Below are 15,354 nucleotides of genomic sequence, written 5' to 3' on the forward strand. Positions count from 1 at the left end.
GGTTGTGGTGCAGAAAAAGCATTATCTGAGATTCCAAAGCATAGAATGCGGAAGTTATCATCTGTTGAACCATTTCAGGAGTAAGAGATGGTCGTTGTACAATAAAGTCTTTTGATGCAGGAGTAGATCCACTAGTAGAACCAACTGAGACATTAAATACAGTCTCTATCTTCTTAGGAGGACGAATGGAGCATTCTATGATAATATGTCCATATTTCTTACAATAATTTGCAAAACTTTTTGGGATAAAATGATGCCATGTGACCAAAAGTTTTGTAACTATAACATTGTACAGTACTCATATCTTGACCTTTATGTTTCACTTAAGTGGCATACGCAACTGGAATTGGTGCAAACCCAACATCCCGTTGTTCCATGGCTGCTTGCGTGAGCAGGACTGCTTAAATGAAAAAGATATCACAAAAAATTGAGGTTCAACCTTTTATTAGTCTGTTGACTCAAACACGATGCTAGATAAATAGGCATCAAAATCCGTTGATTCAAAAGAATATCAAAAATTAGAAAATAAAGAGAAAGCTATCTCTTAAGAAATTTTATTAACTCTTAATTATAACTTGATCCTATTAACTTTCCTTACATAGGTATTTATAGGATTTATATTGTAACTTTAATATTTATACTTAATAAATAAATATAAAACTTATAAAATAAATAACACTCAATATCGTAAGTTAATTTAATAAATTTAAAATCTTTTACAATTTCTTTATCAACTTTGATAACCTCCATCACTAATGACCATTAGGATATAACTTTTATCATTATATCTTCTATCCCATTGTTCTAAGAATTCTAAGGTTTTTTGCTTGGCATCAATTTTCAGTTTAAAGACTTGAAGGTCTTTATCAAATTTTTAGTTTAAAGACATAAAGATCTTTATCAAATTTATGTAAATTAAAGACTTGCTTAGGTATTTTACTTCTCCAGTTTTTAAACTTGCTTACCTCTCTTTAATATATGTAGTTTTGAGATTTGCTTAGGTTTCTTCATTTTATGCAGTCTTTAGACTTGTTTAGATCTCTTAATGTCTACAGTTTTTAGATCTGTTTAAGTCTTCTTATCTCTGCAAGAGACTTACTTAGGTCTCTTTATTTCTGCAGTATTGAGACATGCTTAGGTCTCTTTGTTTATGCGACCTTTAGACTTGCTTAGGTCTCTTCATTTTTGGAGTATTAAGACATTCAAGTCTCTTCAACATGCTTCATTTGAAGTCTTTTCACCGTTTCACCAAAGGTTCTGATTGGGTCACCAAGTGTTCTCACTAGATCACCAGAGGTTCTCACTAGATGACCAAGGTCATCGTTAAGTTGTGAAGTTAGTACTATACCATGAACTTGATTATCCATGAGATCTGCAGTTTCGAGACATATGTCGGTCTCTTCAGTAATTTTTGTAGAAATTCCCATGTAAGTCACTGGCTTGAGGAGCTGTAGATGTTGTGATGAAACTTGTAGAAGCAATAGAAATTTACCTAAGCTATAGCAATCCTTCCCTTTATGTTTAACACTCCTTTTATTGAGTAACATTCGCACTTCACTCTCCCAGTCAAGAATTGAAAGTATGGTAATTAGAGAATATAAAAGCATAGAAGTTTTCTTTTTCTTTTCTTCTTCATTTTCATTTTCTTATACATTACCTTTTGCATTTCCCTTTCCATTACTTACTCTGCCCTTACATTTCCCTTTCGCTTTCCCTATTCCTTTAACATTCTTTCTCATATAAACATAATACACACACACACACATGTATATATATATATATATATATATATATATATATATATGTCTATGAGTACTGTACCTAACAACACATAGTACTAGACCTTTTTTTTTCCTTGAATAAGGAGCTCCATTTATTTTTAACTAAAACATATGATAATAACGAAATATCTCTTACAATACCTCATATCTCTTTTCTTGGTAGAGTAGGAACTTGTTAGAAAGATGGGAGTTTTGCAGGAATTGAGACATTGACCTCTTGCAATTTAACACAGGCACTTAACCGTACGGCTATAACCCAGTGGATACTGATTATTTTCTAACGGATAGAACCCTAGAAGACAAATTGACTTCCCTATTCAAAGAGTTTACTGCATGTTAAAATATAAACTACTGTATGCAAAATTGCCTCTACTATCTTTAATGCATTGAATAATATCCATGTATGTGACTGTGTATCCTTTCTGTATAACGAGTTTGCAGGCCTAGAGGCTTTTGTCAATCGAAATTTTGATGCTTCCTTGTGTTGGAAGGTATGAACCAATAAACAACGCTTATTTCATGCTGTAATTTTAACATGGTTAGTAATTTGGATTAAATACTATCTTGAGGTTTGGTCTAATTAAAATAATGAATTTAATATTTATTTATTTATTTTATTTTTTAGCATAATTTAAATCTAAAAAATTTAAACGTATTAAAATACTTATTTTTTTAATATTATTAAATTACTATATAATTTAAATTTAAAATTTTAAATAAAATAAATAGTTATTAGTTATTATTTTTATTAGACACTAAAATTAAAATATATTAAAAATAAAAACTCTACTAGTATTAATCTCATTTTAATGGTTGAAAAAAAAATTCATTTTTAACCTACAAGATTATGATGATCTTCTACATTGATAGTAGATTTGTCATACTTCAATATTTATTTTGTGAAATTAATTGGTGTCTATATTATTTTACTAGATTAAGACATTAATTTTTAATTTAGTTTTTACTTTTAATATACTTTACCTCTAATATAAAATAAAAATAATAAATTTTAACTAGAAAAATTTATTATATAATAACTAATATTAAATTATATAGTAATTTAATAATATTTTTGTAAATATAAGCAGTTTTAAATATTTAAATTTGTTTGAATTAAATTGTATTAAAAAAATTCGAGCAAAAAAATTATTAATTAATTATTTTAACTAGACACTAAAATTAATTTATACTAAAAAATAGGATTTTAGTTTAATTTAATAAAAAAATTAATTTTAAATAATTTACTACTTGATAATAAGTTTAATGATCAAATTACAATTTTAAATTATCACTTTTGTCCTTCGACTAACTATGGAGACCTAATAGTTAGTTTATTAAAACTAAATGGGGTTTTAATATAATTAAAAAATCAGAGAGACCAACTTAGGTATTAGACCAAAACCTCAGTGGCAAATAGTATTTAACCCTAAAAATTTTGATATTCACTTGCGGCAGAATTGATTTTATGTGGCTAGTATTGGTTTAATTAGTTCAGATTTTCATTGCAGGATGTAGAATGGTTAAAATCTATTACAACCTTGTCAATTCTGATCAAGGGAGTACTTACTGGTGAAGATGGTAAAATCAAGCACCTTCTGATAGTATTTACATATCTCCTCTTTACACTTGAGTGCCTCTTTGCTGGTCAAATAGCTTGTTCACTTGCTGTATCCATTGTTATTGGCAGCTGTGAAGGCTGTAGAAATAGGTATTGCAGGAATTATTGTCTCCAATCATGGAGCTCGCCAGCTAGATTATACTCCTGCCACTATTTCAGCTCTGGAAGAGGTAAATAAATTTTCACAAAAGCTATATATATATATATATATATATATATATATATGCGCTACTTTGCTTAAATATTCAATTTTCAAGGAAAATATACTTACTTATTTTACTTCTACTTTGAGTACTGGTATTGCAGGTTGTTCATGCCGTTGGAGGGAAAATACTAGTTCTCCTTGATGGAGGAATCCGGCGGGAACTGATGTATTCAAGGCATTGGCACTCGGTGCACAAGCAGTCCTTGTAAGCTATCAGTCTATTCAAATAAACGAAACTTAAGTTGAAATTGGAAATACCATATTGAGTAACTGATAAAATGGACATTACCTGCAGATCGGAAGGCTTGTTATCTACCGGCTGGCAGTGAAAGGTGAGGATGGAGTGAGACAGGTGATGAAAATACTGAAGGATGAGCTTGAGCTCACAATGGCCCTTTCTGGCTGTCCTAGCCTGAAAGATATCACCAGGAGCCATGTAAGGACTGAGCGCGACAGACTCCAGTCTATGCTCTAACGCTGTCACTAAGTGATAGAAAGCATCCTGCACTGAACTAGGACTTGCAGCTGACCTGCTGCTATGGCTATTCATATATACTAATAAATAATAATGTCATATTGGGTTATTTTGCATTTGGTCTGCAATCCTGATAAGTGTAAATTGTTGATTTTTGGTCCTGAACTTTGGTATACAACAGCAGAAACGATGGACTCAGTCTAGTTAACATCGTTTGCAAGTTGGTGCACATAGGCCAAGTGTTAAACTTTTAGAAAAGTGTCGCCTGCCAAGAGATAACACTTTATGATGATAAATTTGGAAGAGTTTGTGGGGAAGAAAAGTAAATTGACAACTAAGATAATGTTACTGCCAAACAAAATGTAGAGATTTCTGAAGAGACTTAAAAACTAAGATTAACATTATTATTAACTAATTGTTCATGGAACTAAGGCTCTGGTAGTCCAATCATGAATTGTGAGGTTAATCATTAATGTTCAGGATTATGAAAAGAAATAAATCGTGTGATATTTTATTATATGAATAATATTGTAATGATTAATTAAATATATTTATATAGTACCAAAGTGATAAGAAAATTTAAAAGAACAATTTTTTAATTAGCCATTACAGAAATCTCTATATAGGAAGCACCTGGACCCAACATTACGGTTTAAATTTATTGTCAATTTTCAGTTGTGGCTCACCTTTGCGATTTCCTATGCATTGGCTAATCTGCCTATTTTGCCCAGTTCGGAGAAGGTGCAATTTTCTTATATATATATACATATATTAGGCATGTGCAACATTCAAGAATTATTTTCTCGAGTGTTGCCCACAAGAATAAAACTGGATGATAATGCTAACTTTTCTGAATAATTATACTTTTGCGGGATAAAAGTTCGAATCTTTTTTTTTTCCTGGAATATGCGTCAGTTTCTTAGAATATAAAAAAAAAAAAATTAATTTGTCTCGTCAGATTTTACAGTTTGTTATTGCAGAAAGAGTTTGGAAATGAAGATGCAAAATTTGGAGGACAATTGCAAAGTCTTGCATCAATTGTGGCAAAGGAGCCCACTCTGTCGGTGTCAGAGCAGGTTAGTTTAAAAACTTGCAGAAAAGAAAAAAGATTGCAATACTCAGTTAGATTCTCAATTTTTAAATTGATTACAGACAATTTTAGAGCACTAATTTGAAAATTCTAAAAGAGTTACTTGAGATTCCATGAATTATTTAAGTTGGAAAAGTCTGTAAGTACAAGAACAGTACAGCAGATACAATAATGCATTGAACCAGAGTTTGAATATTCTAAAGAAGTTTAGGCTGCTGTAGCAAGCGCAAAGTCTCCTCGAAACTAGCCATCATTCTCTGTCAGGATCTTTTTCCAAAGCTATATTTGAGGTTCAGGCCATCATTTTCAATGAAGCCTAGGAAGAGGGCCACTAGTAAACTGATTGATAATTTCTGTTATATTTGCATGTGGTTATGCTTTCAATTATATTATCACATGGTTTGTTTTTTCTTTTAATTAACAAAAGGACCCATAATGTTTGTCATTGCACTAAAATGATTTTTCAAACATCAGTAGCAAGTGCCATTGCCAACTTGTTGATAGCTAAACTTCAACTTAATGCCAATTAGTCCACTGAAAATGCCACTTGCAAATAGTCAAGGACAAATGATTTGAATCAAATAGTATACACAACTTCAATTTGTCTTCCCTGCTTAGCATTTATATTAAGCCTTATGATCTATTGCAGCAACTTTTATTAGTTATCAACTGATAAAAGAATTTCTTGATAAACAATAGTACAACTCCTGCTCTACTGCTTAAACTTTGTCATCTGTGTGCAGATTTCTCTTCTCTTATAGGTACCCTTTTTTTTTTCTTTGTACTCAACTTGCTTGATCATATTGTGAACTTGAATGCAGATGATTTCTTAATGGTGCTATCATATATATGTGTTGGTCATATATGATAATGTTGTTGAGTATATAATGTTGCTGCTTTTCACTTTTTACTGCATAAGCAAACAACGCAGAAAAGTTTTCTTACAATTTAACTGAATTCACAGCTTCATAGATTTAAGTAGCTATTAATGATATCTTTTGTCAGGAAAAAGTTGTCTGAATATCTTGTTTTATGATGATTGTTTACTCAATTAGGTTCTTAAAAGGATGTAAGTGCCTAACAACAACTTGTCTACTTATTGCCATAGATATGCAAGTACATAAAAAAGAATTTCCTGTTTTGTGATGCTTTTTTCAGTTCTGCTTTTGTTATCCACAGATATGCAAGCGCCTATAATAACCTGTCTACTTATTGCCAACCTCTCTCAGCCACATTTTCGTTCTGTTTTCTTTTTTTACTTTTCCTAAGTTATAAAGGAAAAGCTTCAAGTTAGTCCTACATAAAATAGTAAAAGGCAACTAAATCCTAAACTGATTTGGACCTAGGTCTAATGCCAAACAACATCTCCTCAAGTTTTTTTTTTTTTTTTTTCTGTCATTGTGAAAAGAATCCTTGTTGACATTCATCTAGCATAAATTACTATAAAATCTAAATCTAAAGTCTGTGTTTCCAGGCTAAATGGCAGCAGAACCAGTTAATGTGAATGAGTTCCAAATTCTGGCTAAGCAAGTCCTTCCAAAGATGTATTATGACTACTACACCGGGGGGGCAGAGGATCAGCATACACTAAAAGAGAATGAGGAAGCATTTAAAAGAATCACGTAACATCTTAAACCTGATGATGTTTAATGCTGAAAACAGTAAACTGTCTTGTCCTGAACATTTCATTTGGCTTCTCAGGTTTCGACCTAGAATTCTCGTGGGTGTTAGTAGCATAGAAATGTCTACTACTATATTGGGTTACACTGTCTCAGCACCTATTATGATAGCACCAACAGCTATGCATAAGCTAGCACATCCTGAAGGTCTTAAATTCTCACTGGAAATTATCATAATCGATATTTTGCATTCTGATTTCACCAGCATTTTTCTTTTTTTTTTTCTTTTTTTCCTTCCCCAGGAGAGGTTGCTACCGCTAGAGCAGCAGCTGCATCAGACACCATAATGGTATACATACACTATATTTCTTTTCCAGCTGTCTTACTTCACATGCTTGATGCTTCAATAATGACTTAGTCCCATTTCAGGTTGTATCCTCCTCTGCTAGCTGCAGTCTGAAGGAGGTTGCTGCTAGCTGCAATGCTGTCCGGTTCTTTCAATTATATGTAATCCTGAAAAATCATTTTCTAATCTTTCACTCTCAATCTTGATATTGCTGAAAGAACTAAAATGTAGTATGTGCTCATCTGTCATTAGGTGTATAAAAGACGTGATATGGCTACTATATTAGTGCAGAGAGCTGAATGCAATGGATATAAAGCAATTATCTTAACAGCTGACAGTCCAAGGTTCGGTCGAAGGGAAGCAGACATAAAGAATAAGTAGATATTATTTCTTACTCTTTTTTTTTTTTTCTTTTTCCAGTTCTATCTGCACAACTTGCTATTATAATTTGGTAAAACGGGTTTATATAGTAACGACCCAACACGAATTGTAGTCACTATTCGAGTTAGAGATAACTATGATTAACTCTGCAGGATGATTGTACCACAGCGGAAGAATGTGGAGGTTTTCTTACCACCCAAAGTTGTGCCTGTGAGTAGTGTACTTGAATACGTCTGCCTCATATCAGCATTTATTAATCTGCATAATGATTATTGTTTCTACATAATGACTGTTTTCAGGAAAACGGTTCAGGCTATGAAGCTTATGCCAATCAACACATTGATTCTTCCTTGTGTTGGAAGGTATGGAGCAATAAACAACTTTTAACTTGCGGATTTGAAGTAAAATACTTTTGGTTAGCCAAACAAGTGCTCATATTTTGTAGCTTTCTTGAAATTACGGCTGGAATTGGAGTGGAGTTCACTTGCAGCAGTCAATCCTCTGTTGCTATTATTGGTTTATTTAGTTCGATTTTTTGCATTGCAGGATATAGAGTGGTTAAAATCTATTACAAATTTGCCAATTTTGATCAAGGGTGTGCTCACACGTGAAGATGGTAAAACCAGAAAAGCTTCCGAGGATATTGCATCTCCCTTTCATCTGTTTCCTCTCATATACACGACCTGAATGCATATAAACCTCTTGGTTGTTCCACTGTCAAGTAGCTTGTTCACTTCCTATATATATGTCTTTGTTATTGGCAGCCGTGAAGGCCATGGAAATAGGTGTTGCAGGAATTATTGTCTCCAACCACGGAGCTCGCCAGCTAGATTATACACCTGCCACTATTTCTGTCTTGGAGGAGGTAACTACATTTTACAAAATCTAGAAGTTTTAGCTTGTGTACGCTCCTCTGCAACAAACTTTGTGTACGCTCCTCCGCAACAAACTCAGTTTTCAAGGAAAATACTCTCAACTACAAATCCTGTTTTTGCAGGTTGTTCAAGCTGTTGGAGAGAAAGTTCCAGTTCTCCTTGATGGAGGAATTCGGCGGGGAACTGATGTGTTCAAGGCATTAGCACTTGGTGCACAAGCAGTCCTAGTAAGCTCACACATCGAGCCATCACTCGATCCTGACGAATGAACCATATACTGAAGTTGGAAATACCATAATTGATGGTAACTGATGATATATAATCCACGCTACTGCAGGTTGGGAGGCCTGTTATATACGGGTTGGCCGTGAAGGGAGAAGACGGAGTGAGACAAGTGATGAAAATGCTGAAGGATGAGCTTGAGATCACCATGGCCCTTTCTGGCTGTGCTACTCTGAAAGATATTACCAGAAGCCATGTAAGGACAGAGCGCGAAAGACTCCACTCTATGCTCTAATGTTTGTCAGAATTTATTGGAAAATAACCTCCATATTCAACTGGGACTAGCACCATGTCAGCTGGTATGCTAAATATAGACCCAATAAAGCTCGCCCATATTTAAAATAAAGTATTGCCCAGCTATGGTATTTGTTGGTGCCAATTGGCATCCTAAAGGTCTCATATGGCATCTATGTAACAATTTATGTTCTTAATCCTCTTATACATCCATTTAAACTTTTTTTCTTTTCTGGAACTACTCTTGAACTTCATATATATTTGAAGATTCATATATAGTTTAGTGGAAAATCAATCAAACTACTTTCCCTGATATGATAAATGAAAATATGATAAGAATATAAAATTTGGGGCAATGGCGAACACAAAAAGATTATTACAGTTTAACCAGTCAAACCACCTTAACCGTTGGCTCTTTAGTCCTGTATTTGAAACACTGAATACAACTGCAGACTACTGAAGTGACCATCTAAGTTATGTAACATAGTTTGCAAGAGGTAATACTCAAAAGTGTTAATTGTTGAATACTAGCTCACCCTCCTTCTATTCTGCCCATTATTTTAGTTTGTGTTGAGCCTTATTAATGAGCTTCCATAAACAACCAACCTTTCCAAAAGTTCTGCTTCTGTTTATGCTTGGATTGTTGGAAGTAATGGTTCCCATCAGTGTCAGGTTAACTTCAATAATGCTGATTTTCTGTCAATTACAAGAAAATAGTCAAAAGTTGAAGTAATTTTGACAGAGTAACATTATAATAAATATTAACTTACCATATATGTATGTCAATTTGACTATACAGAGGAATAATCATGAAAGAAAGAAAAGATATCTTTCCCTCAAATAATGGTCCAGCTGAATACTTCTGTTATAATTGTTTAGCAAGTGTCTTATCTAAATTTAGTGATGTTATTGTACAATTTTAGCTATATTTACTGTCACTTTAAAATTCTGACTGACTTCTAACAGTGTCTCAATTCTAAAGAAGAACTTCCAACTCTTAAGATCTTTTTTTGAGACTCCAGACTTCTCTTAAGATTCTTATCTTTTAATTTGGTCAAAATTTGAGATTTAACCTTTTCTTTTTATCTTATCCTAATAATGAAATGAATTTTACATCCTCTTTTAAAATAATTAGGCTTAATGTTAATATACTTATTGGATTTTGGTCTCACAATTTTTATAATTATGGCTATTCCTTGAAATTATCAACGCATGGGTTCTTTATTTTGTCAAAAGAAAAAAAAAACTAAACCTAATACGCCATTAAAAATAAGTAATGGACTAACGAAAAAAGTGAATTAACGAAGTTAATTGTCCATAGTTCAAGAAAAGCATTGATATTTTCACCTATCAAATTAAACAAGCAAATACGGACCCATAGTTGGTTTAATTTCTATTATAAAGAGTATGTTAAAGAATATTTATATATTATATATTTTATTTTATTTTATAGATATTAATGGTTTTATTTTGTTTTAGTTTTATAAATTATAAATATTAATTAAATTAAATAAATTGAAACTTGTAGTTAGTTTAAAATAAAAAAATTTGTGCATTTGTTAAAAAATAAAAACCAACCTGCCCAAAAAAACCATTGAAAATGACAAGTACAACCTTTTCCGTTTGCCAATGGAAAAGTACAGTAAGCTTCACATGATTGCGCAATCAAAATAAACTCTGTATAAACTTCTTGTCAGTTTTGCGTTCATATTTTGTATCCATAAATCTAAAACCTGAACTGTATTTGCAGTAAAGTGATTTCAGCTTACCAATTTCAAGAAAAGATCTCTGCTTAGCAAAGTATACTTAGCTATTCATTCGGGTACAGATAGCTCTGTTATATATTTATGTGATTTCTAGGTTCTTTTTGTTCTTTATATTATAATGTTAATGGGTGTGTTTTGATCATGATCAACTTGTTTTCTCATTTTTCTTTGATGCTAATCTTGTTTGCTTGAATACAGGTAGGAATATAAATGTATATTCTTGTTTTGTTGTCGCTAGTTTTAATGCTTTTGAATTTAATCTGCTGGTTTGATTCTGTTTATAAGGTGCCATGGTTCTTAATTATTCTATGAGCCATTAACAAGCATTTAAAAAGAAGGATAGTTTTTGGGATGGAGAAACTCATTGGCGTGCCATGCTAATTAGTATGATTGAGTGCCTTCGGTCTAGGATTTAGCTCATTGATGGAGAAGCTTTTAGATTTTGGTATGGAAAATGCTTTGAATGATTAGGCTCCCGAATAACATAGGAGCTATTTATTGGTATGTCAAGTTTTATGGCTTGCGAGCTCGATCTTATTTCAACTGTTTTCAGGCTGCATAATGATCTATAAAGGGAGTTTCATTTTCCAAAAATGATGAATGATAATCATATTATTACTATGGTATCAAATCCATGCTAGTAAGATCTGAACATGGACTAATTAAGCTGCCAGACGACCTTGAATCAGTTAGTTTTCAAATTTTTTTGTACTAGGATAGTAGTCTGTTAAAGCCTTAAAAGGGACTGATTAATGTTAATCATTCAGGATAAATGGGGAGTGAACCAGTGAATGTGAATGAGTTTCAAGAATTGGCTAAGCAAGCACTTCCAAAAATGTATTATGACTACTATGCTGGAGGAGCCGAGGACCAACACACGCTCAAGGAGAATGTGGAAGCATTTCACAGGATCACGTAGGACATTGTGCCGGATAAATTCTTAATTCAAGAAAGAGAATTTTAATTTTCATTGATCAATTATCATGGTTTTTCAGGATCCGGCCTAGAATTCTGGTAGATGTGAGCCAAATAGATATGTCAACTACTATATTGGGTTACAAAATATCTGCACCTATTATGATTGCTCCTACAGCTATGCATAAGCTTGCAAATCCTGAAGGTTTAAAATTTCTTGAAAGGGTTCTCAGTCAATATCATTTAAGCTATTATCTAACTTGCTGTCTGTGATTATTCTAGGTGAGGCTGCCACAGCCAGAGCTGCAGCTGTATGCAACACAATTATGGTATTTACATGAAAAAAAAAAAAAAAAAGGAAGCACATTTCCTTACTTTATGAGTGCAATGCTGATTAATTGCTCAATGTAGGTTTTATCCTATATGTCTTCCTGCACAGTGGAGGAGGTTGCTTCCAGTTGCAATGCTATTCGATTCTATCAATTATATGTATTCTTCATCCTCTTTGGGTCCTTTATCTATTTCATGGTCAAGTGCATCTTTAGCAGCAAAAACTCTTACATTCTAGTTGACCTTCTGTAAAGGTCTACAAAAGGCGAGATATATCAGCCCAGCTAGTGCAGAGAGCTGAAAGAAATGGTTACAAGGCTATTGTCCTAACTGTGGATGCTCCCAGACTTGGTAGAAGAGAGGCAGACATTAGAAACAAGTGAATATAATCTTTTGCATTTTGTTCCTACACTCTATACTCTAATTTGCTTTTCATAGTTTGATTTGTGCCACTGTTCCACATAATCAGAACATACACGTTTTGGTTTCTAACACTGAAACAAATAATCGCACTAGATACAATAGCCCTATCTCATTCATCTCTTCCGAAATGTTCTTGTAATAACTTGTGCAGGATGGTTGCACCACAGTTGAAGAATTTTGAAGGTCTAATATCAACTGAAGTTGCCTCTGTGAGTGAAGAATTTCCACTCTCTGTTTAGCACATTTAAAAGTTCTGAGTTATGATTTATGAGATTTTTCTGTATTTTTCACACTGATTGTATCAAGCCATGTGTCTTTTGGAACGTTGAACTGATTAAAACAATATCAGATATTTAGCACCTGTCAAATGAACACAAGACAAAGTTATGAGATCTTTCACCGAATTTTAATGTTGCTTCAGCATTATTCTCTTAAGCTTTTGTAAATGCTGTATACATTAGGTTATTGTCCTGTGTGTCATGACTACCTGCTGATTGTTGTGTTGGATACATGTTCATGTCTAATTTTGTGGGGTAGTGGGTGTTAATCAGTTCACTCCTCCATAACACGAGAATTCATAAATTTTGTTTCTAAGGTTATGGCATATTTTCTGAAATTTAATCAGTAGTCTGAATCTGTTGCATAATGTTGAGTTTACTCCATGATTTGGTAATTGCAGAATGAAGGTTCAAACCTAGAAGTTTTTGCCAAAGAGACTTTCGATGCTTCCATGTCTTGGAAGGTAAGAATTCTTGAAATTGTTTCATCTGTTTGCTATGCCACAAAATGTGTGAAAGGATACACAAAGGCCATAATTTTCCCTTGTCTTGTAATATTTCAAACTTCTCTAAATCAAATAGTTTCATGGGATATAACTTCTTAGGATGTTTCTATGTCCTTTCTTTGTCATGCATCTGGAATTATAAGCTGCCAGATAAGACTTGAAGAACTTGTATTCTAGAAGTACTTTCTGTTAAAGTAATCATTCCCCTCCTTATTTCTCTGGGGTCCATGCAATACAAGGACTGTGTTTTTCCTTTTCTTTTTTAAAATAATTTAGATGATTCATGACAATGTCTGCAGGATATAAGCTGGTTAAGATCCATTACAAGCTTGCCAATTCTTATTAAGGGGGTACTTACTCATGAAGATGGTGAGATCAAGGCTCAAGTTCTTATACATTTTATCTTTGCAGCATAAGCTATAGACAAAAACCGGATACAAATACCATCATTCAGATTTGAGAGTTTAAACCTGAAGTATTAACTATTGATTTTTCTTACTAATGCAGACATCTATAGTAAAAGGGATAAAAACCATAAATATTCCTGACTTATACTTTCTAGTTCTGTTTTAGTTTTTTTTTTTTTTTTTATATATTTTCATGTACAACAGGAAATTTTCTAAACTTCTTTCATTTGGAAAATCAATACTGTTGAGATAGACATTCCACTGTTATCTTTTTTATAGACAAGTGTTTGACTTCTCCTAATTATGATCATTGCTAAATCTTTTAGTTGTAGAATCGCCCACTTGAAAAATACTCCTGTTCCATTGATTTTGTAGACATTAAGCACATGCAGTCAAATGCCTTCCATTTGTAGCTTACTGGATCACGCAAGACTTGAAACTGAAAGTTAGTGTACACTTATAGCTTTTTCCAGAATGTATTATGCTTGCTTTAAACATAATAGCCACTATTTCCAGCTATAAAGGCAGTGGAAGTAGGTGTTGCCGGGATTGTGGTCTCTAATCATGGAGCTCGCCAGCTAGATTATAGTCCAGCAACTATCACTGTTCTGGAGGAGGTAACTGTCTATTATCCCCATCGTAATTGTAGGCGGAAGTGGAAAATTCTGAAAACCATGGAGAAGTTACTAATAAATGCACATTCCGTTCATGGCTTTAGAGTTAAACCATTCAGAAAAAGCACACTCAGCTGCATGAATATGCCTATTCAATTAAAGGTTTTATGTAATATGCGTGTTATTTCCTAGTTTAATCAAACTGAGCTCTCTCTATCTTCCCCAAGACACTAGCTGTTATCTGATCACTTTGAAAGCCGTGGGGGAATGTATCTTGAAACATCATTTTTCTGTGTTGTTGTTGCAGGTTGTTCATGCCGTTGGAGGGAAAATTCCTGTTCTGTTTGACGGGGGAGTACAGAGAGGAACAGATGTTTTTAAGGCCTTGGCTCTTGGCGCACAAGCTGTTCTTGTAAGCTCAACATTCCCAACAGTTCAATCTATCTTTGGGTAACCTAATCTCATGGGCAGGGATGTATTCTGAACCTTGATGGGAAAAATCACAACAGTAAATATTCAGATCTAGACACTAACCTGTATATTTGGACCCTTCAGGGAAAAGAATGATGAGCAAAGTATCGCGATTCTCGAACTCCTTGTTCCATGCTATGCTTGTATGCTATTAAATGACATATGTTGTTAATGCAGGTTGGCAGGCCAGTTGTCTTTGGGCTGGCGGCAAAGGGAGATTATGGAGTGAGACGTGTAATTGAAATGCTGAAGAATGAGCTTGAGCTGACTATGGCTCTCTCTGGCTGTCCTAGTGTGAAGTGTATTACCAGAAGCCATGTGAGAACCGAGCGGGAGAGACTTCAATCCATGCTCTAGTCTTCTTCTGAAGCTGTATCAAGTATCTTCTAAATGGTTTCAGATGATCAATTTTACTAGAATTTCTGTGATTTAAATTCTCTGGAAAATGGTTGCATCTATTTTCGTCTCAGTTCAAAGTGTATATTTACTGCACCTAGTAGGCATTAACGTTTCTGTTATTTGCCTGTTATAGTGATTGGCGGGCATATTAGATCTACTCTAGAAAAAGAGTCCCATAAACATTTGTTTAGATTTCTCTGTATTAGGTGGAATAACACGATTTTGACATTTAAATTTACAGTCCAAAAGAAATTTAATGGCTTTGTTTTTATCTGACAAGAAACATGCTGTTCCATTTTACCAGCTCCTGATCTATCAATAGCAGATCCACTCGAGTGA

At 33.5% G+C, this 15,354-nt stretch overlaps 3 protein-coding genes across 6 annotated transcripts; all 3 read left to right on the forward strand.

Moving 5' to 3' along the window:
* Positions 1-1,808: 1,808 nt before the first annotated feature.
* LOC8260442 (peroxisomal (S)-2-hydroxyacid oxidase GLO4) lies at positions 1,809-4,525 on the forward strand. The gene is given in 7 exon segments (XM_025159132.2): positions 1,809-1,812; positions 2,223-2,272; positions 3,290-3,359; positions 3,469-3,569; positions 3,706-3,757; positions 3,760-3,809; positions 3,900-4,525. Coding segments are annotated over 7 exon segments (507 nt in total). The 3' UTR covers positions 4,080-4,525.
* Positions 4,526-5,029: 504 nt separating this feature from the next.
* On the forward strand, positions 5,030-9,140 carry LOC8260443 (peroxisomal (S)-2-hydroxyacid oxidase GLO4). Of its 2 annotated transcripts, none has more exons than XM_048377613.1 (12): positions 5,030-5,155; positions 6,644-6,791; positions 6,871-6,995; positions 7,091-7,137; positions 7,218-7,295; positions 7,387-7,511; positions 7,668-7,725; positions 7,815-7,877; positions 8,062-8,131; positions 8,280-8,380; positions 8,513-8,617; positions 8,728-9,140. In XM_048377613.1, the coding sequence occupies exons 2-12, from the start codon at positions 6,649-6,651 to the stop codon at positions 8,905-8,907; spliced, it is 1,095 nt and encodes a 364-aa protein (XP_048233570.1). In that variant the 5' UTR covers positions 5,030-5,155; positions 6,644-6,648; the 3' UTR covers positions 8,908-9,140. The 2 variants fall into 2 exon arrangements, with proteins under 2 accessions (XP_048233570.1, XP_002529193.2); XM_002529147.4 differs by lacking the exon at positions 5,030-5,155 and adding an exon at positions 5,754-5,930.
* Positions 9,141-10,465: 1,325 nt separating this feature from the next.
* Positions 10,466-15,298, forward strand: LOC8260444 (peroxisomal (S)-2-hydroxyacid oxidase GLO4). 3 transcript variants are annotated; one of them, XM_015725395.3, is made up of 13 exons: positions 10,466-10,548; positions 10,657-10,728; positions 11,440-11,587; positions 11,668-11,792; positions 11,870-11,916; positions 11,999-12,076; positions 12,172-12,296; positions 12,492-12,549; positions 13,020-13,082; positions 13,424-13,493; positions 14,048-14,148; positions 14,453-14,557; positions 14,794-15,298. In XM_015725395.3, the coding sequence occupies exons 3-13, from the start codon at positions 11,445-11,447 to the stop codon at positions 14,971-14,973; spliced, it is 1,095 nt and encodes a 364-aa protein (XP_015580881.1). In that variant the 5' UTR covers positions 10,466-10,548; positions 10,657-10,728; positions 11,440-11,444; the 3' UTR covers positions 14,974-15,298. The 3 variants fall into 3 exon arrangements, with proteins under 3 accessions (XP_015580881.1, XP_015580882.1, XP_015580883.1); XM_015725396.3 differs by having other exon boundaries at positions 10,466-10,543; XM_015725397.3 differs by having other exon boundaries at positions 10,545-10,585.
* Positions 15,299-15,354: the final 56 nt, after the last annotated feature.

The sequence above is a fragment of the Ricinus communis genome, chromosome 8 (assembly GCF_019578655.1).
Source record: "Ricinus communis isolate WT05 ecotype wild-type chromosome 8, ASM1957865v1, whole genome shotgun sequence".
Classification (NCBI taxonomy): Eukaryota; Viridiplantae; Streptophyta; class Magnoliopsida; order Malpighiales; family Euphorbiaceae; genus Ricinus; species Ricinus communis.

What these genes read in the sequence shown, in the direction of transcription:
- LOC8260443 (XM_048377613.1), top strand. Translation starts at nt 6,649, where the DNA reads ATGGCAGCAGAACCAGTTAATGTGAATGAGTTCCAAATTCTGGCTAAG. An exon ending in ATTCTTCCTTGTGTTGGAAG is followed by an intron (nt 7,878 to 8,061) that starts GTATGGAGCAAT and finishes TTTGCATTGCAG; the next exon opens with GATATAGAGTGGTTAAAATC. An exon ending in TTGGTGCACAAGCAGTCCTA is followed by an intron (nt 8,618 to 8,727) that starts GTAAGCTCACAC and finishes ACGCTACTGCAG; the next exon opens with GTTGGGAGGCCTGTTATATA.
- LOC8260444 (XM_015725395.3), top strand. Translation starts at nt 11,445, where the DNA reads ATGGGGAGTGAACCAGTGAATGTGAATGAGTTTCAAGAATTGGCTAAG. An exon ending in CTGTATGCAACACAATTATG is followed by an intron (nt 11,917 to 11,998) that starts GTATTTACATGA and finishes TGCTCAATGTAG; the next exon opens with GTTTTATCCTATATGTCTTC. An exon ending in TTCGATTCTATCAATTATAT is followed by an intron (nt 12,077 to 12,171) that starts GTATTCTTCATC and finishes CCTTCTGTAAAG; the next exon opens with GTCTACAAAAGGCGAGATAT.